Raw genomic sequence first — 24997 nt, forward strand, 5'->3', positions numbered from 1 at the left:
TATTTTCGAAACAACATTTGTCATTTCGGAGATGCACGAAGCCTGAAATCACGTACCGCGAAATATCTGATCACACGATGGAAACTTTTAGACAGAACATCTTATATCAGGATTGGCAGGCCATATTTTCCCATAGCGATGCTGATAAATCATATGATGCTTTCTTGAACATTTTTAAAAAACACTATGATACATCTTTCCCAATAAAGACACTTAGATCGCATAAAAGATCGCGCAAGCCGTGGATTACGAGAGACCTCCTAAAACTTATTCGCGTGAAAAATAAGATGTATCAAACTTTCATACGCTCTCGTGATGAACAGAAATTGCGGGAATTTAAAGCATTTAGGAACAAATTAAATAAGTCGATAAAAAATTCTAGAGAAAACTACTTCAGACAAGTGTTTGAGACCTGCTGCCATCATAGAAGCGACATAATGTGGAAGACCCTAAATAAGGCTCTCAATAGACAGAAGGCACAAAGCGGCAATACCTGCATTGTGATCAATGGTACAGAAGTCACTGGCACAAGCCTTTCAAACAAATTCAATGACTTCTTCATTGAGATAGGCAGCTCTAAACCTTCTCCAGAAGCGGCATTGTGCATTTTGCCTTTACCACATTCTATTTTTTTCCAGCCCACATGCGTCTCTGAAGTTACTTCACTTTTTCGTCTCCTTAAAAACAGCCACAGTCGCGATTCAATAGATATAGAAATCAGACCGGTTAAATACGTCTTGGACGTAATTGCTCCTATATTAACCCACATCTACAACTGCGCACTTTCCGCAGGTGTTTTTCCTAGTAATATGAAAATCGCAAAGGTAATCGCAATCCGCAAACATGGTGACAAAAATACTTTTGCCAATTACCGGCCAATTTCCATACTTACAATTTTCTCTAAGGGCCTAGAGAAGGTGATTAAAATACGCATCGATAACTTCTCTCAGAAACATGAACTCATTACTAGGTGCCAGTTCGGCTTTAGAAAGAACCGTACAACAGAAATTGCGCTTCTAGCGCAGAAAGACATGATATTAAAAAATTTTGAGAACAAACTTTTGGTTCTGGGGCTATATCTAGACTTTAGTAAGGCGTTCGATTGCGTGAATCATTCAATTTTGCTAGAAAAACTTGAAAGATATGGCTTCAGAGGAACTGCTCAACAACTGATGCAGTCTTATCTGAAAGACCGATTCCAATTCACGGACATAAATAATCATAGATCGCGCCTCAGATGTATAGAATCAGGAGTTCCGCAAGGAAGTATCCTTGGGCCTATTTTGTTTCTTTACTACATCAATGATATTGTAAAATTAGAAAATAACTGCCGGTTTTTTATCTACGCTGACGACTGTACTGTGTTTTTTTCTGGGAAGGACATGGCGGAACTAGAAACAAAGGCAAGGGTTTTTAGTTACAAACTGCAAGATTGGTGTAAAAGCAATTCGTTGATTCTAAATGAATCTAAAACAAAATGCGTGCTATTTCGTGCCCGCAGCTCATTAATTGTTGTCCCAAGAACTGTTAATTTAGGTCCATACATAGTATCTGTAGAAAAATGTGTCAAATCACTTGGGGTGATTTTTTCAGAACACATGTCCTGGAATGATCACATCAGCTACCTTTCGTCAAAATTAAGCAAGGCTGTGGGAATGATAAACCGATGCCGCCTTTTCCTTCCAACTGCAGTGAAACGTGTTATTTATTATGCTCTTTTCCATTCCCACTTGCTTGTGTTATTGTGTTTTAATATGGGGCAACACCACTACAACGAACATGAAGAAAATTTTTCTTCTTCAGAAACGAGCCCTACGCGCTGTTGCAAATGTGCCATTCTTCGAACACACAGCACCACTTTTTATTGCACATAAGATCATCAAAACACAAGACATATATATGTATAAATTACTTTCCACTTACAAAAGGGCCCTTAAAGGCACCTTAGATTTGTTTAAGACTTAGCACAACTAAAACCTCCTTTGAGTAATTACTGTCTTCGTAATCAGTCACCTTGGCTGGTTCCAGCATCACGAACTAATTACGGCATAATGATGACAACACACGTTACCAACAATACTTAATCACTGTGATACACTACAAATTGATATTGCACAACTACCTCACAAACGTATCACCGAATTATTCATACAAAAGTCGTTTACTACCATCGTTACATAATGTATTAATGTCTTATCCAAGTTTGTTTTCCAGTTATGGTATTTCTGATGTGTGCATTTTTGTTTTTTTCTCCTGTATTTAGCATGTTTATTTTTCTCACCACTATGTGCGAAACCAGATTTTTGTTTCCGCATGCAAGTGCATCGTTCGTCGCTGCTAATGGGTGTTGGGTGACTGGAGCTCAGTCAAGCCGCAACGAAGCGGCTTTTTCTCCAGTCACCTTTTTTCGCTGTACAATGTAGGCGAAAATAAAGACTGATTGATTGATTATTCAAATCAGGAAATAGATCCTCCCCTACAAATTATAACCCCATCTCGCTCAGTAGTACTTGTTGCAGACTATTAGAACACGTCATCTTCACTAACCGTGTGAATTTTTCGAGTCTAATTCATTTTTTACACCCACACAGCATAGCTTTCGGAAGTCATTTTCTAGAGAAACCCAACTTGCCAGCTTGACTATCAAGCTTCACCATATATTAAATCCCGCATCAGAAGCTGACTGCATTTTTCTAGATTACTCTAAAGCATTCGACAAGGTACGTCACCGCTTATTATTTTTAAAGCTAACAGAACTGAATATCGACTCCTGCGTCCTGAATGGGTTCAATCATTTCTTCTTAACCGATCGCAGTTCGCTTCCGCTAATAATTTTAACTTACCTTTCAGCGAAGTTTATTCGGGCGTGCCACAAGGCTGAGTGCTCGGACCCCTTTTATTTCTTACTTATATCAACGATCTGCCTTCCACTGCATCATATAACATTCTTTTGTTTGCGGACGACTGTGTTGTTTTCCGCGAAATAAAATCCCCCGACGATGCTAACAACCTCCTTCAGCGTGATCTCTCTAACATTCCTCTTTGGTGTTTTGACTGGCTTATAGAACTTAATACTAATAAGAGCAAAATTATGCGAATATGAAGAAGTTCCAACACTCCGCCTGTGTACTACTTAATTAACGTTGCCTTACAAGCGGTTGCTTCTTATAAATACCTGGGTGTTCATATTTCTGCTGGCCTCAACTGGACGCGCCATATTTAGTATATTACTAACAAATCTAACCGCATGTTGGGCTACGTGCGCCGTAACTGTTCCAAAACTCCATCTCCCTTGAAATTATTGCTCTATAAAACACTAATACGTTCTAATCTGGAATACGCGGCCACGATATGGGATCCCCATTATGAAAAACTGATAACTTTGCTTGAGCTGGTTCAAAATAACGCTGCTCGTTTATCCTGTGCAACTTTAACCATACCGCAAGTGTAACAAGCGTGAGAGCTAATCTTTCTTTACCTCTTTTAGCATCCCGCCAGAAGAAAATTTGTTAAAGCCTTTTTCATAAACTATACCATCATCTCATGCTATGTTATGCCATCATTTCGTCCCCCAGATACGTGTCCGACCGCACTGATCATCGTCACAAAGTTGGCATTGAAACATGCAACACTGTAACTGCATTTCAGTCTTTCTTGACTCGTACATCACGCGAATGGAAGCGGCTTCCCGCAGATATCGTCGACATAAGTGATAACCAGAGTTTTCGTTGTGCACTAGCTAACATTGTGTAACAGGAGTATGATAATACTTTGTTTTGTAACATACATTGCATCTGTTTATGTATTTTATTGTTTTGTAACCACTGCCCTCTTTAATGCGTTTGGCCCTGAGGGTTCAATAAAAAAAAATGAAACGAAATGAAATAATTGCTCATGTACGCTTTTACGAAAACTCTGCATTCACTAGATGCGCCTTTATTCAGATGCGAACATTGAATAAAGAAACAACTGTCGTGGCGCAGTGGAAACGCCCCCATCTGGCAGGCTGGGGTTCGGTTCCTGCCTGGACCCAAATTTTCTTATTTTTCTTCATTGTCAGTTCGTGCCTTTATGGACTATAGACTGGATTGGGGATTGTGGTTTGGTTCGTTGAACTATGGATTGCAATTACGTACTGACTTGTTGGATTGTCTGCCTCCCATTAAGGAGGCAGAAGGTTAATTACCACCTTGCACACTTCTTAGGTTTCACTCGATCAGTTATGGTATTAATAATTATAACTTTATAGTGCAAGTATTTATGTCAGCTGATATAGGGCCAGGTGAGGTTAATAAGAGTTTGCACCGCACACAATGATTTTCGTTATTTGTTTTCTACGTCTTTGCTTGTTTGTTTGTGTGTGTTAATTTTTTGTGGACATTGAGCAAATATCCTTGCGTTCCTGTTTTACCATATGCCCTTCTACGCCTACCTATTTTTTCCTCTTCGCTCTCTCTTCAGTAGTTCCTGCTTTTTCGTTTACACAGGCCTTTGGTAAGGAACCCACAGTGAGAACGACAGCCAGCACCCCCCTCCCCCCTTTTTGCATGGAATAATCATTGCTACTACTAATCCTATAAGCATTACCTTCGTGTTTTCTTGAAAACACATTTTTGATTATGACTAATGTGGCCAGCTAAGCCAATGGTAGCAGGGCTGATTATCACACTTGCGTTAAAGTTAGCAGTGTTTTGTGTAAGTTTTGGGCTTTTCACAATGGTGTGGACAGGCGCATACTGCACAAAACATTCTTCTTTCAGTAGCCCCCCTTTTTCTCAGTTCAGTCATTTGGCCATAGTCTTGTGGTTTCTTTGTTAAGTCTACTGAAAATAAAATTTTGCTTTCTGTGCCACAGGTAGAATGTACAATGAATGATGCTCTGAGGAGAGACATCCACCAAAACTCGTTTTCCTGCTACACTTTTAGGGGATGAGTAACCGTTCATTTAGCTTCTTTCGCCATTTTTCACTGCTCTGGCAAGGTACCGAGGTATGGTTTGTTGGCTACAACATGTCTTAATATTTAACTATCGACATAAAATAAAGCAATGTGAATTGATGCTTTTATGCTGTTTTGGGTGTTGCTCTTCTAATGATCTTCCAGCCGTGGTTTCTCCACTGAAATGAGTACCAGAAAATAAATACGAGAACAAGAAGGAACTAGTGACTTCAGTGTTTCCTTCGCATGTTTTATGGCTTCAGTAAGTTAATATCAAAGAGCTCAGGTGTGCACATTAGTTTTTTTAATTAACCACTGTAGTATCTCTAATAAATATGTCGTTTCAAAGGCAAAACTGTTTTCATTTATCCTGTACAAACCCAGCAGCACAGACAATAGAAACAATTAATTTTAAATCTTGATTTCATATGGCAGGATGTCGTTTAGAGGGAAGGCTATCAAAATTGAATGTAAAGCGCGCACTGTTCATGTGTGCCCTCAGAAGCTTTTGGGGGCCGCCGCGGTGGCTCAGTAGTTATGGCGCTCGGCTACTGGCCAGGAAGACGCGGGTTCGATCCCCGCCGCGGCGATTAAATTTCTATGGAGGCGAAATACTAGAGGCCCGTGTACTGTGCGATGTCAGTGTACGTTAAAGAATCCCAGGCGGCCGAAATTTCCGGAGCCCTCCACTACGGCGTCTGTCGTAGCCTGAGTCGCATTGGGACGTTAAACCCCCACAAACCAACCAACCAGATGCTTATGGAGAAATACCTGAGGAATTGTCTTTCCCTTATGCAGAATGGAAAGTTGGAAATATGGACTAGGAGCACACACGTTTTTATATTTTTACGAATTAAAATCACCTCTAGAGCACGAAGCTTCATGTAGAAGATACCTACCATGTAAGTACAGTTCGTGTGGAAGGGTGCTGACGCTTAAAATGGAACCGAAAGTTTTCATTTATATTGTAGCGTGCAACGCCAAAAAAAACACCCGCGCAGAGACGAAAAACCTGCGGCGGCCCCCTAGTGGTTCGAGCGCGCGCGAGCGAGCCAACTAACTTCTTCCTCTTCTAGCGCATGCGCTACTTCTGTCTCTTCTTCGAATGCATGTATCACTGCCCCCCTCTTCTGCAGCATCGACACGATGCGGCTGGGAGTAAAAAGTCGGCGAAAGGGTAGAACACAGCTGCAGTGGACCGCAGTTCAGTCAGGTAGCCGGTCGTGGTAAGGCTTCATGCGAACAACGTGTACGACTTCAGTTCGGTGCGACCGGCGCGATGAACAAGCTGTCGGGGCGGGAGCAACTGCATAAGTCACATCACTGATGCGGCGCACTACTTCGTAAGGGCCGAAGTATCGGCGCAGCAGCTTTTCAGAGAGCCCGCGGCGAAGAACAGGTATCCAAATCCACACAAGGTCGCCGGGAGCATAACTGACGAAACGGCGTCCACAGTTGTACTTAGTGGCGTCAGCCTCCTGTTGACAGTGGATGCGCAGGCGGGCCAGTTGACGCGCTTCCTCAGCACGCTGAACGAAGGTATCTACGTCGATGTCAGCGTCAGAGTCGCAGTAAGGGTCGACGGGCAACATAGCATCCAACGGAGTGGTCACCTGGAGACCGAAGACAAGCTGAAAGGGGGTCAGTCGGGTTGTTTCCTGCAGGGCGGTGTTGTACGCAAACGTTACGTACGGCAGAATGGCGTCCCAAGTTCGATGCTCGACGTCAACGTACATTGATAGCATGTCGGCTAGTGTGCGGTTGAGTCGCTCTACCAACCCGTTTGTCTGCGGGTGATACGCCGTAGCACGTCGGTGGCTCGTGTGCGTCAGAGTCATCACGGACTGGCTTAAGCGGGCCGTGAAAGCAGTTCCCCGGTAAGTAACAACAACGGCGGGTGCTCCATGACGCAAGACAATGTTGTGGACGAAGAACTGCGCCACTTCAGCAGCAGTGCCTTTGGCAAGAGACGTGGTCTCAGCGTACCGTGTGAGGTAGTCAGTCGCAACGACTATCCAACGCTTTCCAGACGAAGACTTCGGAAATGGGCCAAGGAGGTCCATGCCCACTTGATGGAAAGGGGTCTTCGGTGGATCGACGGGGTGAAGAAATCCGGCCGGTTTCAATGGAGGAGTCTTCCGACGTTGGCATTCACGGCATGTTTTGACGTAGGCCCGCACCGATGGGAGTAACCTGGGCCAATAATACTTTTGTCTAATCCGCGCGAGTGTACGGCTGACTCCAAGGTGGCCGGCGGATGGTGCATCATGACAGGCACTCAAGATCTCAGATCGCAGCTGTGATGGTACGACGAGTAGGAACACTTCTTCGCTGTTGGCAAAGTTGCGCTTGTAGAGAACACCAGACCGTAAAGTGAAGGTGTGTAGCCCTCGAAGAAAAACACGCGGAATGGGAGCTTCACTGCCTTCGAGGTAATCGATGAGCGGCGCCAACTCCGTGTCCGCCCTCTGAAGCTGCGCCATTTGGGTGGTACTAACAGAGCCCAGGAAAGGAAAATCATCGGTGGTTTCTTCGGTATTGATTGGGATAGGCGCGCGCGACAGACAATCCGCATCCTGATGCTTGCGGCCAGACTTGTAAACTACTGTTAAGTCGTATTCTTGCAAGCGTAAGCTCCATCTAGCCAAGCGTCCTGAGGGGTCTTTGAGGCTCGCCAGCCAGCATAAGGAGTGGTGGTCGCTTACCACACGGAAGGGTCGTCCGTAGAGGTACGGTCGGAACTTGCAGATGGCCCATATCACTGCAAGGCATTCTTTCTCCGTCGTAGAATAATTGGTCTCGGAGCGCGTAAGTGTCCGACTAGCATAACTGATGACCCGTTCTGCACCGTCTTGCCACTGGATCAGTACTGCACCAAAGCCAACATTGCTGGCGTCAGTGTGGATGTCCGTGGCAGCATGCTCGTCGAAATGGCCGAGTATCGGAGTGCTTTGCAGAAGGCTGCGAAGCTCGACAAATGCAGCCTCTTCGTCGGTCCCCCAGAGGAAGGGCGTGTCGTCACGGGTCAGTGCGTTCAGCGGTTCCGCGATTTTCGAGAAATCTTGAATAAAGCGCCTATAATAGGAGCACAGGCCTAAAAACCGGCGAACGGCCTTCTTGTCAGTTGGGCGTGGAAAACCTGAGAAGGCAGCAGTCTTGTCAGGGTCCGGGCGAACACCTTGTGCGCTGACAACGTGACCAAGAAAGCGAAGTTCCTCAAAGCCAAAATGGCATTTCTCGGCTTTGATGGTGAGTTGCGCGGATTTGAGCGCTTGTAGCACAATGCGCAACCGCTCCAAGTGTTGGTCAAAGGTGGGCGAAAATATAACGACATCGTCCAGGTACACCAGGCAGGACTGCCATTTCAAGCCGGAGAGGACAGTGTCCATCATGCGTTGGAAAGTGGCCGGTGCTGAGCACAGACCAAATGGGAGCACTTTAAACTCATAGAGGCCGTCAGGCGTCACGAAAGCCGTCTTCTCCCGGTCTCTCTCGTCCACTTCGATTTGTCAGTACCCGCTTTTAAGATCCAATGACGAGAAGTATCTGGCGTTCCGCAATCAGTCGAGCGCGTCATCTATCCTGGGCAGCGGGTAAACGTCCTTTTTGGTCACGCTATTAAGTTTCCTGTAGTCCACGCAGAAACGCAGAGTATTGTCCTTCTTTTTGACAAGAACCACAGGCGATGCCCACGGACTGGTGGACGGCTGAATGACATCGTCTGCAAGCATCTCGGCAACCTGATTCTGAATGGCTTCTCTCTCCACCGGGGAAACACGATATGGGCGCTGGCAGACGGGTCGCGTAGTCTCGTCAGTGATGATACGATGCTTGGCGAGTGGAGTTCGGCCGACCTTCGAGCACGTAGCGAAACAGTCCGCAAATTCTGCCAAGAGGGCCGACAGAAGATCCCTCTGAACCGACGGCAAGGCAGGATTTATTCTGACTGACTGAAGAACGTGATGTGGGCCAGCATACTCCGGAGAGGGTCCTCCCACGGTGCACAAACCTGGAACCTCAGCAACGTCGTGGAGGAAGGCAATAGCCATGCCTTTGGCCAGGTGCTGATATTCGTTGGCAAAGTTAGTCAGGAGGACGTGGGTGCGGCCGTCACGTAGTTGGACGAGACCTCTTGCAACGGCAAGTCCCCGCTTAAGCAGCAGTGGACTATGGCTGTCCGCTAGGCCCTCGTAGTCATGAAAGAGGTCGTTCCGCACGAGCACCAGAACACTGCACCGCGGCGGCACCGTGACGTCGTTCTCGACAATGCGCAGAGCGTTGCTGCAGGGATCGCGGGAGTCAAAGCGCGCCACGGCCTGTTTGGTCGAGAACGTGACACGTGCCTCCTGAAAGTCTATCACAGCGCCGTTCAACTGCAGGAAGTCGATCCCCAGAATCAAGTCTCTGGAACACTCGGGGAGTACGCGACAAATTCACCAACGTACGTAAAACCACTAATCCCAACTCTAGCCGTGCACTTGCTCACAGGGGAAATTAGGTGGCCACCAGCGGTGCGAATGGGGGTCCCCGTCCACGGTGTCAGAACCTTCTTAAGTTCTCCAGCGAAGGCGCGGCTCATAACAGAGTAATCAGCACCGGTATCGAGCAGCGCGGTAATGTCAGTGCCATCAATTGTCACACGCAAATCGGATGCAGCGTATCTGATACTGTCGCTGCCTCTCTCTGTCCGGGTATCGTAGGCTCGAGGGTTCCGCGATGGAGGATCTTGACACGACCCGACGTCAGCGGCCTTGCCTCCAGAGGTCGCTGGTGTTAGTTTTCCCGACGCGGACTCGGCGAGCGACGGCCAGCAGAGCTACTCTGGCGGCCAGGGCTGGAAGAGCGATAACGGAGAGGCGAAGGGGAACGGCACTCGTGCCTTCCAGAGTAGGCAGGGTTCTGGCGTGCCCAGAGATGCTGTGCAATCTCATGCGGTCGTTCGCCGTTCTGAGGGCAGGGTGCGTCGGGATGGAAACCGCGAAGGCCCACTTGGCGGTACGGACAGGCGCGGTAGAGGTGACCAGGCTCCCCACAGTGGTAGCAGAGAGGCCTGCGGTCCGGTGTACGCCACAAATCCGACTTGCGAGGGCGTGGCCCAGCTGTAGCAGATGCGGTTGCAGAATACGTGGCGATGTTACTCACGGAGGTCGACGGGGTCACACCGTAGCCAGGCACGCTTGCGTGACATGTGCCGATGTTGCTCACGCCAGGCGTTGGGGTAATGGGACCGTAGCCTGTCGTGCGACGTACAACAGATGCGTACGTGGGTCGGTCATCGAACCGGGATGGCGCTTCGGGGACAGGAGGTGCCTGCGCAGCCTGTCGCACCTCGTCCCTGACAACTTCGGACAGCGCTGCCAGCGGCGCAGGTGCAACCTGAGGCAGATGGATCCGTTGCAGTTCCTCCCGGACAACGGAGCGAATTAGTTCACGCAAGGTGTCTGCACTGCCGCCGAGACGCGACGAAAAGCCTTCGGGCACCATGCAGTTGATGTCCCGGTTGTACTGGCGGGCCCGTTGTTGCAGCGTCGTCTCCATCGTGGTCGCCTCGGTTAGAAATTCCGCCACCGTGCGGGGTGGGCTGCGCACGAGGCCCGCGAACAGCTCCTGCTTAACCCCACGCATGAGATGGCGCGGCTTCTTCTCCTCTGTCATCTTGGGGTCGGCGCGCTTGAAAAGACGGGTCATGTCTTCGGTGTACATGCGCACGCTTTCGTTCGTGCGCTGATTTCGGGAGTGCAGCGCAGCTTCGGCCTTCTCCCGGCGGTCAGCGTTGGGGAACGTAGCCAGGAGACTCCGGCAAAACGTCTCCCAGGTGGGAAGTGTAGCCTCGTGGTTTTCAAACCACGTCCGAGCAGACTCTTCCAGGGCAAAGTAGACGTTATTCAGCTTGCGCTCGTCGCACCAGCCGTTGTAGCGTGCGACCCGCTCGAACGTCTCCAGCCAGTCCTCAGCGTCTTCGAACACGTCACCGTGAAAAATGGCGGTGTTCGCGGTGGGTGGCAAAGGATCGGCGCCAGGGGCCTGGTGTCAGCGGCCATGGCAGTTGGACTCGACGGTAGAGGCTGGATCGGCGGCTGGGTCCTGGTGTCAGTGGCCATGTCAGTTGGACTCGGCGGTCGAGGCTGCGTCGTCCTTGTTGGCGGGGGAAGGGGCCCAAATTCAGGCGACTCTCCGCGGAGACGGCGGCTGGGTCGCTGGTGAACCGGTGTGAGGTCCGTAGTGACGCTGTACGGAGTTTGCAGGTCGGGAAGCGTACCCAGCACCTCCACCAAACTGTAGCGTGCAACGCCAAAAAAAACACCCGCGCAGAGACGAAAAACCTGCGGCGGCCCCCTAGTGGTTCGAGCGCGCGCGAGCGAGCCAACTAACTTCTTCCTCTTCTAGCGCATGCGCTACTTTTGTCTCTTCTTCGAATGCATGTATCAATATTATATAACTAGCGTTCTTCCTTGAGCCCAGATTTGTGGAGGTAAGATTTAGATATGTTAGTATTGTTTCGATCAAAATTAGTGAACTTCTTAAATAAAAAAAAATTCGGATCATATATGACAAAATTCAAAGGGTGATTGATCATTAGTATTACTGATGATGGTGATTACAAAGTCAAGGGCAGTAAAGTTTGAACATACTCCTCTTTTCTGTTAGAGGGAGGCCAAGTGCTGGCGCATGGCTTGAAACAATGAGTACTTTGGTGGTCTTTTTCTGCTGTTTCTTATGTTTCCTACTTCTGTTTTTCTTCGAATAAGAAGGCACATGTCTGAAAATATCAGCCGAAGCTTGAGGAGCATTTAGATATCCTTGAATGAGATGGTACAGTGAGTATTGCATGGTCTTTGTTTCACATGCACACTTAACTGATGGATACCGAACCATGACTTGAGAGCCAAGTACCTCTAATGTATGAGAAAAAGGTCAGGTTATTGCACATCTGTGCAGCAGCGCAGTGTAGGATTTTAGTTTTCATTAGGATGAAAATTAATATATTACTACTTTATGGATACAAAACACAGAACAAACCACAGGAACAGGAAGAACTACACGACACAACATGCTGACTCGGATGACACCACGTGCATGAAGGTCCATATGGAGTTGCGAGTCGTATCACTCGAGAAAAAGTCTGCTCTCGGCGGTTGGCAAACACGAGTCCATACAGGTGCGTTCTTCCTGCCGCAGTGCTCGTTGCAGAACTCAACGAGCAAGGAACGGAGGTAGAGTTCCGTTTTCACATGTTGGGAAAAACTCTACTGTTCGTTATAATCTCTTGTTCATGAGGCTATTCAGTCTCTGGAAGAGCCATATAATCTGCCGCCACGCCGAATCACCACGGTGATCGAAGTCTTTGTTCTGAGAGCAGTGTGCCTTGGTGCGGGGAGTATATGCTGCCGTGGAAGAGCCGCCTAGTGGGCTACCCTATCTACATGCATGTGTGTGTCTCCAAGAACTTTGACGCTTGGGAAGGTGGGGAGGTTCGGGATTATGGCGGGCTCGTATATTTCAGCCCGGTGTTCGTTGACATGATCATATTCAAATTTTCCTTTTCGGGCACTTTTTCATGCAATAAAAACAGTGTCTCGGTGGCCTAGGGGTAGCTTGTCTGATTTGGTATTCAAGGGGCACGGGTTCGAATCCCATTTGACTGCAGTTTTATTGTCACTACAGGTAAATTGCTTTACATTCTTATATGTCATATTAAGATTTGAGGCATATGCGAGGTTATATTCACAATTTATGCGATGTTTAATCCCTCCACTCCACGTGTGACGACACCACCTTCTCGACCAATCCGCATTTTCTTGCAAGCCGGCAGGTTCTACGCTTAACGAGAGCCTCAGTGCTATTGCGTTATAATCCATTTAAGAGTCAGCACCCATCCCGATCTATAGTTCCTTTCCTGGGAGGGCAATTTTTTATTTGTCCATCGTGCCCAGAGTACAAAAGATGTAGTGGAATAGCATTTTATCCGTAAGAAATTGCCTATGTCCGTTACCTTTCGATCTTCAGCGCTGATAGAGAAAGTTGCCTTCTGAGTGAAAATCTGAAAAATGACTCATTGATCGGCTTTGGCGTGTTTGTGCTTTTTCTTACCTGGCTCACATGCGTACTTTGCTTCGCTTTGATCTTTGCTTTGTTTTTCATTTTTATATCACGCGGTTGGTATAAATAAATATGCCTCCTATAATCAATTATTTATTGCTTAAATTTCAGAGGCACCACAGGCTAAACGTGCGAGGACTAGACAAGGTATTTTCATCAAGTTTAGCCGTGAAACGTAACCAGCAATAACGAGGCGGTGATGACGTAGCGTCAGCCTCTTCGCTTACGCTGACGCAGTTGCGCCAGCCTGAGCAGCTTGCATGGCGGTTGTTTTGCAGTGTCGTGGCTTATGCTGCCGCAGCAAAAAGCCCACGCTTAATTGGGCAACAAAACTGCGTCCAGTCATCGCTTCTTCCATTCTCCTTCTAATGAGCTTTCATCACTGGTTCTTCGTTTTCTTTCATACAAGGGAACTCTTCGTCCGGGTTCTGCGTGACGTCTGATGGAATGTTCGTGTCCCTCTTGATGCTGTACGAAAAGGGTGCGTGTTAATTTCTCAGAAAACAGATTGAGCGGCTAGATTTTTCACCTTTGAAATTACATATCGAAGCAGCAGAGGTTTTTCAGTGAATGACAACAAAATGACCATGATAGCGCTTTGCTAGACATTCTGTTAAAGTTTTGTTATTACAACCCATGTTGACTTCAGTGGATGGCCTGAAACACAGCAGCGAAGAGGTTAGTACTTTATTGATTTCCAGAACTTCATTACATGCTGCCATTTTCTAGCTCCTGTGAGGAATGGTGAAAATTGCATTTTACACTTTCATAATTGTTCATCTTGATAGCTATTCAACATTAAAATCTACGTATTGAGCGATGGTCCAGCGTGGGGAAAGAAAAAAAGCTAACCTTTTTTTTATAACTAGCGCCGTACCGCCTGTGCTGAGCTAACATTTTTTACCGGCAATTTCTTTAACGAACAACAAGCAAGCCAGTACTATCTTCGTGTACAATGTGCTCGAAAGGGAACTAGGCAGGGATAAGAAAGCGCACTGAAATCATTAGAATGAAATCTTGTGTGCGCGTTCACATACCTTCTTCTCTTCACGTCATCCACTGTGTCAGGAAGTGTCGGCTTGTAGGTTTCTGGGAGCATTAGAGCCAAGAGTGCAGACAGCACGCAGACACCACAGTCCACGGCTTTTGGAGCCCAAGGACCGATTATGATTCCCTGAAATTCACAACATTGACAACTGCCTTCCTACTTCACAGATATAGAAGATGCGATCAATTCTTTTGTCACTAACCATTTTTAAGAGGAGGTAGCGATTTAAATGCGGAAATTTGATACTTTCAAACACGAACTCCGTTTTAAGCACAGTACATAAAATTGGACGTTTTCTAGTTCAGCGCCGAAAGGTAAGCCCGTTTGATGTGCTTTAACTGGCACTCATTCCACTCTTTGAGATGGTTTGTGCCGCAAAAAATAAGCATTTACATTTAGGCTACAAAAACATGGTTCACAAAATATAAGTTCGGCGATTAATATTCGAGTTAGTAGCAGCACTTGCGTTTTTATTCATTTATTTTATTTTCACAATACTGCAGACCCTCATTTGGATCCAGGCAGGGAGGGCAGAAAAACACATTCGCACAACACTGTAGCATATATACAATCTAAAATAGCTCACAAAGTGCATTGTCAAAATCAACAGCCGATGTCACTTGTAGAGGCAGGGTGTTTCATTTGGCAATAGTTCTCGGGAAAAAAGAAAATTTAAAAGCGTTAGTATGCGTGAAGTATGGTGCTAAAGTGTTATTATGATGTGGACGAGTTCTACGCGTTTCAGAAAACTGCACATAGGGGGTTGGAGAGATGCCTAGTTTTCCATGGATTAGTTGGTGAAGGAAGGATAGGCGGGCTATATTGCGTCTGATGTGCAGAGGTTTAATATCATTTGCTGCCATTAACGAAGATGGGGAATCAGTTGTGTTGTACTTATTAAATATAAAGCGTACTGCGCGCCTCTGTATTTTTTCTAATTCTCTTATGTCTTCTTTTGCATGTAGGTACCAAATTATGGCGGCATATTCGAGTTTTGATCTTATAAGAGTATTGTAAGCTAATAGTTTGCAGTTGCTAGGTGCGTCCTTAAGTTTATGGCGAAGAAAACCAAGTTTACGTAAAGCTGAGGATTTAATGTGGTCTATATGGTCATTCCATTTTAGTTGCGAATTTAGAACAATACCAAGATACTTATACATTGGCACTTCTTTAACTGAAACGCCATTAATGTGATAGTTGAAGGAAAACGGATTTTTCTTCCTTGTTATCCGCAATAGCACAGTCTTTTGAGTATTGATTTCCATGCCCCATTTTTCACTCCAGGAAACGACACTAAGCAGAGCATTATCTAAATGTTCCTGGTCAGAAACGGAAGATACGGGAGTATATATCATGCAGTCATCGGCAAACAGAGCAATCTTAAAAGCTGAATTAACACTTCAAACTAAATTATTTACATATATAAAAAAAGTAGGGGACCGAGCACACTTTCTTGAGGAACCCCAGAGGTTACAGGGAGTGCGGAAGAACAACTACCGCCAATCTCCACAAATTGCGCTCGGTTTTGTAGATAAGCTGCAATCCAAGAAATGAGCGGAGGTGGTACACCAATGAGTTTCAGTTTTAAAAGAAGCTTGTTATGCGGCACCTTGTCAAAGGCTTTGGCGAAGTCTAGAAATAAAACATCAATTTGGCCTGACTTGTCTAAAGCTGCACTAAAATTATGAATGGCTATTATCAGTTGTGTAGTGGTAGAGAATCCCTTTCTAAAGCCGTGCTGAGCAGGGTTTAAGGCATTATTACTGTTTAATATTGCAAGTATATGATTGGCAATGATATGTTCGATAAGCTTACAACAGGATGACGTTAGAGAGATCGGGCGGTAGTTGTTTACAGAGAGTCGATCATCATTCTTATAGACAGGAATAACCTTCCCTGTGAGCCAGTCAGCCGGCAAGGAGCAAGAAGATAAGGAGACACGAAATATTTTGGACAAAAAACGAGACAATGATTCAGCATAGCGCCTCAAAAATGCATTAGGAATGCCGTCTGGGCCGGGAGAACACTTCGTATCTAATCGGAGTAGCATTTCAATGATACCTTCATCAGATACAATGTCTAACGGTTGAAAGGAATCACAAACAAAACCGCCAATTTTTTCACCGTGATCAGTTAAGAAAACAGACTGGAAATAATTATTAAAAGCTGTGGCAATGCCCTTTTGGCACGTAACAACGCATCCATTCGTGAGTATTTTTTTCGATCGGCTTATGAGACTCTCTCATATGATTCCAAAACTTAGCAGGATTACTTTTTATGAATTGCGGGAGACATTTTGTGAAGTACCGTTTCCTGGCCAATGTAATATTTGAAGAAAGTTCAGCCGCAAGTTCTGCTAAAAGATTTGTGTTTGGTCGTTTCGAACGCTTTAGACGCTTGACTTTACGTTTGAGATGAATAATGGGGCGATTAATCCACGGATTCTTTTTCTTGACGCGTTTCGTCATGTCTGGAATGAAATTCAGCTGACAAAATTCACAGTGCTCCTTGAAGGTAGCCCACAAAACTGAGACATCTTCACCCAAAAATCTGTTGAAAGCAATGTCTAAATAATCAAGTACTGATTCATCAGTTGCACGTGAAAAGTCTTTTACAACTTTAAGCAAATATTTGCATGATTTATCACAAGAAGAAAATATGAGAGAAACAAGTAGCAGTCTGTGATCTGATATTCCCTCCAATACAGATGAAATGTGCGCAGAAAACAAGAAGCTGACAAATACTAAGTCTAAAACAGAACTGCTCATCCCTCGCACCCTTGTTGGCTCAGTTACAACTTGTCCAAGGTCATGAGCAATCATTAGGTCCGAAATTAAGTCTGCATTTTCAGAAGGTTCAAAAGATCCAGTAGACCAATGCATGTTTGGAATATTAAAGTCTCCACAAATGATTTTACTGTTCCTAAATGAATGCATATGATCCTGCAATTTGTGCATATAGTCAGGACAAGAATCTAGAGGCCTACACAACGCGCCCAGAATGAAAGTGTGACCAAAGTAATTAACGTTTAGGAATAAACTTTCATGGTTATCTAATTGCTGCAAAAGCTCACTTTTAATATCATGTTTTATTAGGATACCGACGCCACCGCTAACATTCTCGTTAAATTACGCTACTCAGCTCTAAGACCTGAAAGCTCGAATAGAACACAAAGAGACTTTCAAGAATGTCCTTAAAAAGCAATGTTTCCCGATCGGTCGCGCCAAAGTCTCCACGTGCTCTGTGTATTTCGCCGCATTTATGGATATCTTTTGTTTCGTGTAGCGCGATACACTTGTAAAGAAAACTATTTGTGGCTTCGCAAAGCGCTCGCGCCAGAGAATATGCGCGCAGTGCTCTTCATCTCGAGATGATGCGCACTGTGCAGAGCACCTGAATAATTTGCGATTCGCTGATGACATTGCCTTGCTAAGTCAATAAGGAGATGTACTGCAAAACATGATCAATGTAGCGTCAATGTAAGACAGACAGAGCAAAACGGTACACCATAAAATTAGCGTGCAGAAAACCAAAGTAATGGGCAGCAGTCTTGCAAGAGAACAGCACTTCACAATTCGTAGCGAGGTGCTGGAAGCCGTAAGCTAATACGTCTACTTAGGGCGGGTAGTGGCCGCTGATGCGGATCATGAGACGGAAATAACTAGAAGAATGCGAATAGGGTTGACCGCATAAGGCATGTTCTCTGAGATCATTAATGGTAGTTTACCAATATCCCTCAAGAGAAAAAGTATACAAATGCTGCATCTTACCGGTACTCTCCTACGGGGCAGGAACGTGGAGGCTAAGTAATGGGCAACGCAGCGAGCTATGAAAACAAAAATTATAGGTATAACCTTAAAAGACCGGAAGCGGGCAGAGTGGGTGAGAGAACAAACGAGGGTTAAAGAAATCCTAGTCGAAATGAAGAGGAAATGAAGAGGGGCAATGCATGTAATGCAGAGGCAAGGTAACCGCTGGTCCTTAAGGGTAACGGAGTGGATTCCAAGAGAAGGCAAGCGTAGCAGGGGGTTGCAGAAAGTTAGCTGGGCGGATGAGGTTCAGAAATTTGCGGGGATACGGTGGCTGCAGCCGATAAAGTCCAGGTTAATTGGAGAGACATGGGAGAAGTCTTTGCGCTACAGTGGGCGTAGTCAGACTATTGACGATGATGATGATGCTCTTCACCTTTATTTGCTAATATACTTGCTCTCGGAGTTTTCGCCGTTAACGCCACAACTATCAGCTGCAGACTGGAGAAAGGACCGGTTTTTTAACGCGATCAATAAATGAAATGAGGGATATTCTACTGCAATAAAAGCGAATGAGGGATATTTCTACTGCTCATAAATAAAAGCCCGTAATTAGAGAACATTTCATTCAGCTCTAAAGACGTTACTGTCAACGCATTTGTAAATATTGGCATTTTTGTGTGTGTCAATTATTTATACCATTTCAGCTTTTGGTACGCTGGAATCAGGGTGAAAAAAATGCATTTTATCGTTGACAGCGTTGAACGTAGCAGCGGCAAGTCTGCTGTTTGCGCTTGTTCGTGTTGGCCTCGGGTTGCCGTTGCTCGAGTCGCTTCCCTCGCTTCCGCAGCCTCCTAGTGGCGCCGTGTCTACATTTCGACGTCGTTCCACTGTAAGCAGCGCGATCCGCCGGTCATGGCATAGGTCTAAAGAGTACACTGCAGACTCGACTGCCGCAGAGCTATGGGGTGTGTACGACACATAGCCAGTGTAATGCAGAAATGGTGCCGGCTGTGCGGCCGCAACGCTGCGCGGCGCCGCACGGAAAGGCGAACGCCTGCAGACGACTCGCCGGCCTGCGCTCGTTTTGAAGCGAAAAGCTTCACTAGGCGGGTCAGAGCGAAGCTTCGCGTGAGCCGTACTGGTGAGTTATGCGCATGCGCGAAACGGAATGACGTCACGCGCCGCGCAGGTGGTCGCTCGTCGCCGCCGCCTAATCAGTCGCGGGGCGTTTCGGCGGGCGCTACTGCGCATGAGCGTCGCCTCCTCGCTGTCGCTACAACTGCGCGTGTGGGTCGCCTCCTCACCCCCCGGTTGACTTTTCGCTGCAGCGGCATGTTCCCCGCGTCGCAGCCGGCAACCCTCGTCTTCGTATTCCTGCGGGCAGTTTTAACCTCGCCGATTTCCGTCTCCTCTTCCGCCTCCGTATAGACAGTTTGTGGACGGCCGTCAAACCAAGCATAACTGAAGTTTTTCGCTTGTATATCCAGGCTTAACCAGAACTAAGCACTGCCTATTTTTTTGCGTTTTTGATGGTGATCGTGCTTGTTGTCCTTTTTTATACTCTACGAGACAGGTATATTTTACCACATCAATACACGCCCTATAACAAAAGATTACCCTCAGCGCACACATTCCATTGATACTACCCCTGCCTATGCAGTCGGATGCTCCACTGGGTATACAGAATGCTCAGCACACATTTTCATGCACGAAAAGCACTGCACAGGAAATGTGTTGTTGCAGCCTTTAAGGGCGTGCCTGCAGTAAACAGTGGCGCTAGTCTTAAGATTTTTCACAGCGTCCCGCCATTGCTGTTCCCTTCTCACAACAAACTGGCGTTCGCTTCGTAAGGAAGCTCTGGGTCCCGTATTCGTGGTTACGCAATCTTTGAGAGCGTTGTAATAAATTCGCAAGGGTGCGAAAAGATTAGACAAGATAGATTTATATCCTTGCGAATTCGAGGACACTCCGCGACGTACCGCTGTCAGGGCTCAACAATGCAAACATGTGCCGCTGAAAGTGCACTTGCGTAACAGAACACCTTCAAGATAAAGGCAAATTAAATAAGATAGTGTAGAGTCCAAGGGCAACTGGGGTTGCCGAGCTCCTGCGCCGCGCAATCGAGCGCATCTCCTGCACTGCTTGGGCCCGCAAGGACAATGTAATTTTGATGCGCTCTCACCGCCAGCGACGCTCCAGTTACTGCCGACCAAACCTGCTGCAGCCACTGAACCAAACCACCATACCATGGACTCCAAGCAAGAGGCCTTAGTACCGCTTCCCCAACATGAATACACCATAGCCCGTGCTCTGTCAACATTTCGCCGACACACACAACATTCCGCTAGAATGACACCCCTCCACCGAGCGTCGCCAGCTACATGGTGACTCTATCCGTGACGTCGTTCTCGCGCTTCGAGAACTGGCAGTCTCTTGCAATTTAGGCAGTCAAGTCACCGAAAACATGTGCGAGCAGTTAGTCACTGGCGTCGCACCTCCGCAGTGAAGAGAACGGCTGCTCTTGGAAGGCGACACGCTGACGTTCGACCGTGCAGTTGAAATTGCGCTACTTCGTAAGAGAGCTCAGCTCGGGTCAGAAGCCTTTGCTAACCCCGTTTAACGCGTCGTTCGGCAACAGCCACGCCAGCGTTGTGCAGTCGGGCGGAACACGCCAGATAGCCGCCGTTTCAGCAAAAACGGTGCATGTCCCTTTAGCCAGAGGAGGCCCAGCCTTGGACGATCTCGTCATGCTGGCCGCTACTTCAGAAACGACCACCACCATTGTTCCGTAGAGCAGGAATCCGAAGGCCTGTGGCAGTTGCGGCAAAGCAAGGTGCGAGCCGTCCGTATGCACCGCTCTCGGCAAAACCTGCTTCCCATGGGGCCGCCGCGGCCAATTCATGGAAGTCTGCCGTAGCTCCCGCAAGCGCACAGGGACGACGCCTGGTTCAGGTTCGGGAAGCAGTTCCTAAACAAGATGCACCAGGTGTAAACAGCATTATGACTGTTAACGGTGACAAGTGCATGGGTGTCTACATTGATGTGACAGTGGCGCTAATTACCTCCATTTTACAACCACGCGCTGTAAAGTTCTTGATCGACATTCGATCAGCTATGTCAGTCATGGAGAAGCAAGAATTCCGAAGCGTATTCGAAGACGCCTGACCAGCTGTAAACCTACGTTCTTCGACATTGCACACAGAAGATTCCAGTTGGGCCAAGCGAAAGCTAGCGCCTCGTTCAAGGAAAAAACGGCTGTGATAGACATTCATGTCGCACTTCGTCTGAAAGCTGCACAAGCTTTAGGACTGCATTTTATGGGCACACAGCTACCTGTCCTGCACACGGCTGCCGAAGACGATTCAGAAGACTTGAGCCGAAAAGCAGCTACAAAGGGTACAAATATACAAGAGCACAAACCCCTTCTATGCAGCGGATATGAGGTGCCCGCAAGTCCTCCAAAGTTCGTTAAGCTACATCGTTTCGGTATGGCAGCTCACCAGGCCTTGGGTTGACCAAGGGCGTCCAACAAGAGGCCAATGTGAAGTATTCAGTTCCTTCAGTTGTGCAGAAGCTCAGACGTTTGCCAGTTTCTCTGCGCAAGCCACTTAGCAGCAACCTTCAACACTTTCTTGCTGGCGATGTCATTGAAAGGGTTCAATCATCTGCATGGAAGTCGCCTATCGTTGTACGCAAGAAAGACGACAGCATCTGCCCCTGTGCTTACTTCAGAGAGCCCAACAAAGCTACTATAGAGCTTTCCTCTGCCTCATGCTGGACTTGCTGAGTAGAGCTAGCCACTTCTGGGAGTTCGATTCGGCCTCTGCCTGTTACCAGGTCCTGTTTTACCCGGACAGCGGAGACCTCACTGCGCTCATTATGCACGATGGCCTTTTTCATTTCAAAAGGGTGTGCTTCGGACTGGCATCTACTCCAGCTGTATTTAAGTACTTCATGACAAAGGTCTGAAGGGTTGCAAGGAGGTCCTCTGCTATCTAAACTACATCATAACATTGGGCCGGACTCAGAGCACTTCAGAAACCTGGAGCAGGTTCTCCTGTGCCGCTCTCAAGCTGGACTGAAACTGTGTGCAACGTAGATCTTCAATTAGTCTCAGCTAATGCTCCTGGGTGATCGTGTCACGGCGCATGGAATATTTGCTCTCCAAGCTAAGAGAGAGAAAGGAATTTTAATGAGGGAAAGGTGGAGAGGTAAAGTTAGCGCTCTTGTTCCCGCTGGCACCCCCACAGACGCAAGCATGGTGAATTCGCTCCTGGGTCTGGTCGAGCATTATGCTACGTTTATCTCTCACCTGGCTAAAGAGGTAGAACCTATGCGTGGGCTGCTTCGGAAGAAGTTCATTTTGAATGGGATGCCGCTGCCGAAAAGAGCTTGACAAGAGTAAAAAAGCTTCCAGCATCGAACAAGCGTCGACCAAGCATCTAGAATCGAACAAGCTTCGAACAAGCATCTAGCATCGACCCGATGCTCCCCGTTATTGTGGCCACGGCTGTATCTGCGTACGGCCTGGGTGCAGTAGAGATAGAAGCTGACGGACCACACATTCAGACCCTTGAATTCGCATCCAGAGCACTGATAGAAACTGTGCGGAAATACCCAGTGAGAGAGCTTGAGGCTTTTGCCTGCCTGTCGGCGTGTGAGAAAAGGGACATTTGTGTCTGGTGTCGATCGCTCAATTTAGTAACGGATCACCTGGCTCTATAATCTTTGCTTTCCACACAAAGAACTGGAGAGCTGCCGCTTTGGACTGCTTGTCCAGGCTACCTATCCCAGCCACCGAAGATGGCCTTCAAGTTTAAAAGAAAAAGGTGTCTCTGGTAGCATCTTCATTTCACATTAATGACCTCTGATTTGCTACAGCCGAGGAATTCAAGCTCCAAATGGTCGCTCATCTTTTTCAAACATCATGGCTATAGCCAAGAAAAAGTTCACAGCTGAACTGAGTCCTCACTAGGAACGAAGTCCGTGAGGAACTGTCAGTAGAAGATTGCCTGCTTATGCGCACGGAACGAGTGGTGGTTCCACCATACCTCAAAGCTACGTTAGTGCCGCCGGCCTATGAATCGCACCCGGGAATCGTGAAGACCAAGAGAGGTCTTCGAGAAAAGTAATGGTGGTCAGGCCCGCTCAAGAAAGTTGAGACTGCTATCCGCAGCTGCGCAATTTGTCCAGCTGCAGACAAAAGTGTCAAGAACTATCGCTGTCCACAGCAGCCAGTGCTTCTTGCAGATAAGCCGTAGAGAAAGAAAGCAGTTGAGATTGTAGGCCCATTTGAGCATACATCAGCATAACGTTGGTTTGTTATACCAGTAACTGATGCAGTTCCAAATGGCCAGATGTTGCTTTGTGCAGGGATGGGTTCTTCTGTACTGTGGCGGTCTTCCTCCTGTCAATATTTGCACGTGAGGGACAGCCTGTTTGAAATGGTCTGATATTACGGACCGCAGTTTGCGTCCTGAGAATTTGTGTCTTTTCTTCAAGACAGAGGAATCAAGCATTGTTTTTTTGCTGTGTACCACCCCCCAAAAAATGGTCCGGTTCAAAGGTTTAACCACGTCCTCGAGTCATGCATTCAGTAGGCCATATTGGATCAGCACACAGTGAAGGGCACTATAACAGAGTACTTGATAAACTAAAGAGCCACTTCTAACAGTACAACTAGACATTCTCTGGCAGTGCTTTTACATGGCTGCCATCTAAGGACAGCTTTGGGCGTCATCGGTCAACCCACCGCCAACTTCACAAATCCAGCTCAGATGTGCTCAATTTGAAAACGGGCCAAAGAGTGCCAATGCAAAAATAGGATGCATACTGACTAACAAAAGCCTATTATATTTAAAAATTTGCTTAACTATTCTAATAAAGCAGAATTTTAAAAAATACTCTGCGGAGCACCAAACGACGGGAAATAATATGACGTCGGTTTCATTCAGCTCCGCTGCGCTTTTTTAAATACGTAGTTCCAGTTATGTGAAACAACCTTTATATATACTGCCTTTAACTTCGCAATATAACCTTATTCCCTAAAATCTAAAGTAAAAAGTTGATAAATTCTAGCTAAGTTAGTAATTATTCAGCTCTATCACGTACATGATGTGCACTTTGCTGCAGAATCCACCTGCGCAGACCAACTGACGTATCTGTCACAGCTTTAAAAAAGACATCTATAAAACGTTAAAAACTGCACGCTGTATATATGTATCAGAAAAAAAAAGCCCAAAATTGACAAACATAACAGGATTTAATTAACGACGTTTTATTTGGAGGACCTGCCATTATCGAGTGTATTACAGTATTCGAAACGCAGCTTTTAAAGCGCGCGCGAGGTACAGGCTTAACGCACCAGTGCAAAAACAATATGGGGGGGAGGGGAGAGAATGGATGATAAGTTGAAACGGCCATGCCCTAAACGTGGAGGTAGGTGTTCAGAAGGAGCAGACCGAAAATATATAGTATATATCGAGGGAAGTACAAATAAAGTAGAGAGAGGGGTAAGAGGAGGATTTTGAAGTCCTTTCAACAGGCGGCCATGACGTCGGAAAATTTCTTTCCCCAGCTCTTCAGGGCTTACATATTAATGAACAAAACTGAATCACACTTTTTCTCATCATATCCAACAAAACCAGTTTTTTAGAAACGCTTTCTGGATGACATATTTATAGTTTGGACAGAAACCGAGGGCGAACGCATCCAGTTTACCACCTCATTCAACAAAATACATTCTAATATCTCTTTCAATCACCTAATCAACCAATAAAATTAACTTCCTGGTTTTTTGGTTCGAGTTGAAGGAAGTACAGTAATAAACCCCACAGACAGACAACAGTATCTTCATTTCCACAGCTGCCACCCACGCCAATCTAAAACATCAATCCCATACTTACAAGCCATCAGATTCAAACGAATTTTATCATGATCGGAAGATTTTCACCAAAATGCTGATTGCATGTAGAAAATTGTAACGAAACATTACCCGTCCTCTATAGTCAACAATGCCCTCAAAAAGGAAGAAGCAACTAATCATAATCACGTCTTCGAGGAATCTCAGCCAATATCACAGCACTGTAATCTCATACTCACCTTCACAAACAACTTCCCGAACATTAACAAAATCTTAAATAAACTCTTTAGTATCATT

General features: G+C 46.5%; 1 protein-coding gene across 1 annotated transcript in view; it reads right to left on the minus strand.

Moving 5' to 3' along the window:
• Positions 1-13403: 13403 nt before the first annotated feature.
• Positions 13404-24997, minus strand: part of LOC149356926 (organic cation transporter protein-like) — a 46335-nt gene continuing 34741 nt past the window's right edge. Inside the window, exons 7-8 of the mRNA XM_089576465.1 lie at positions 14076-14212; positions 13404-13506 (exon numbers count right to left, since the gene is read on the minus strand). Of these exons, the coding sequence (XP_089432591.1) occupies positions 13404-13506; positions 14076-14212 (240 nt within the window). The remainder of the gene's footprint in view (positions 13507-14075; positions 14213-24997) is intronic.

The sequence above is a fragment of the Amblyomma mixtum genome, chromosome 3 (genome assembly GCF_055824585.1).
Source record: "Amblyomma mixtum isolate Tamu chromosome 3, ASM5582458v1, whole genome shotgun sequence".
Classification (NCBI taxonomy): Eukaryota; Metazoa; Arthropoda; class Arachnida; order Ixodida; family Ixodidae; genus Amblyomma; species Amblyomma mixtum.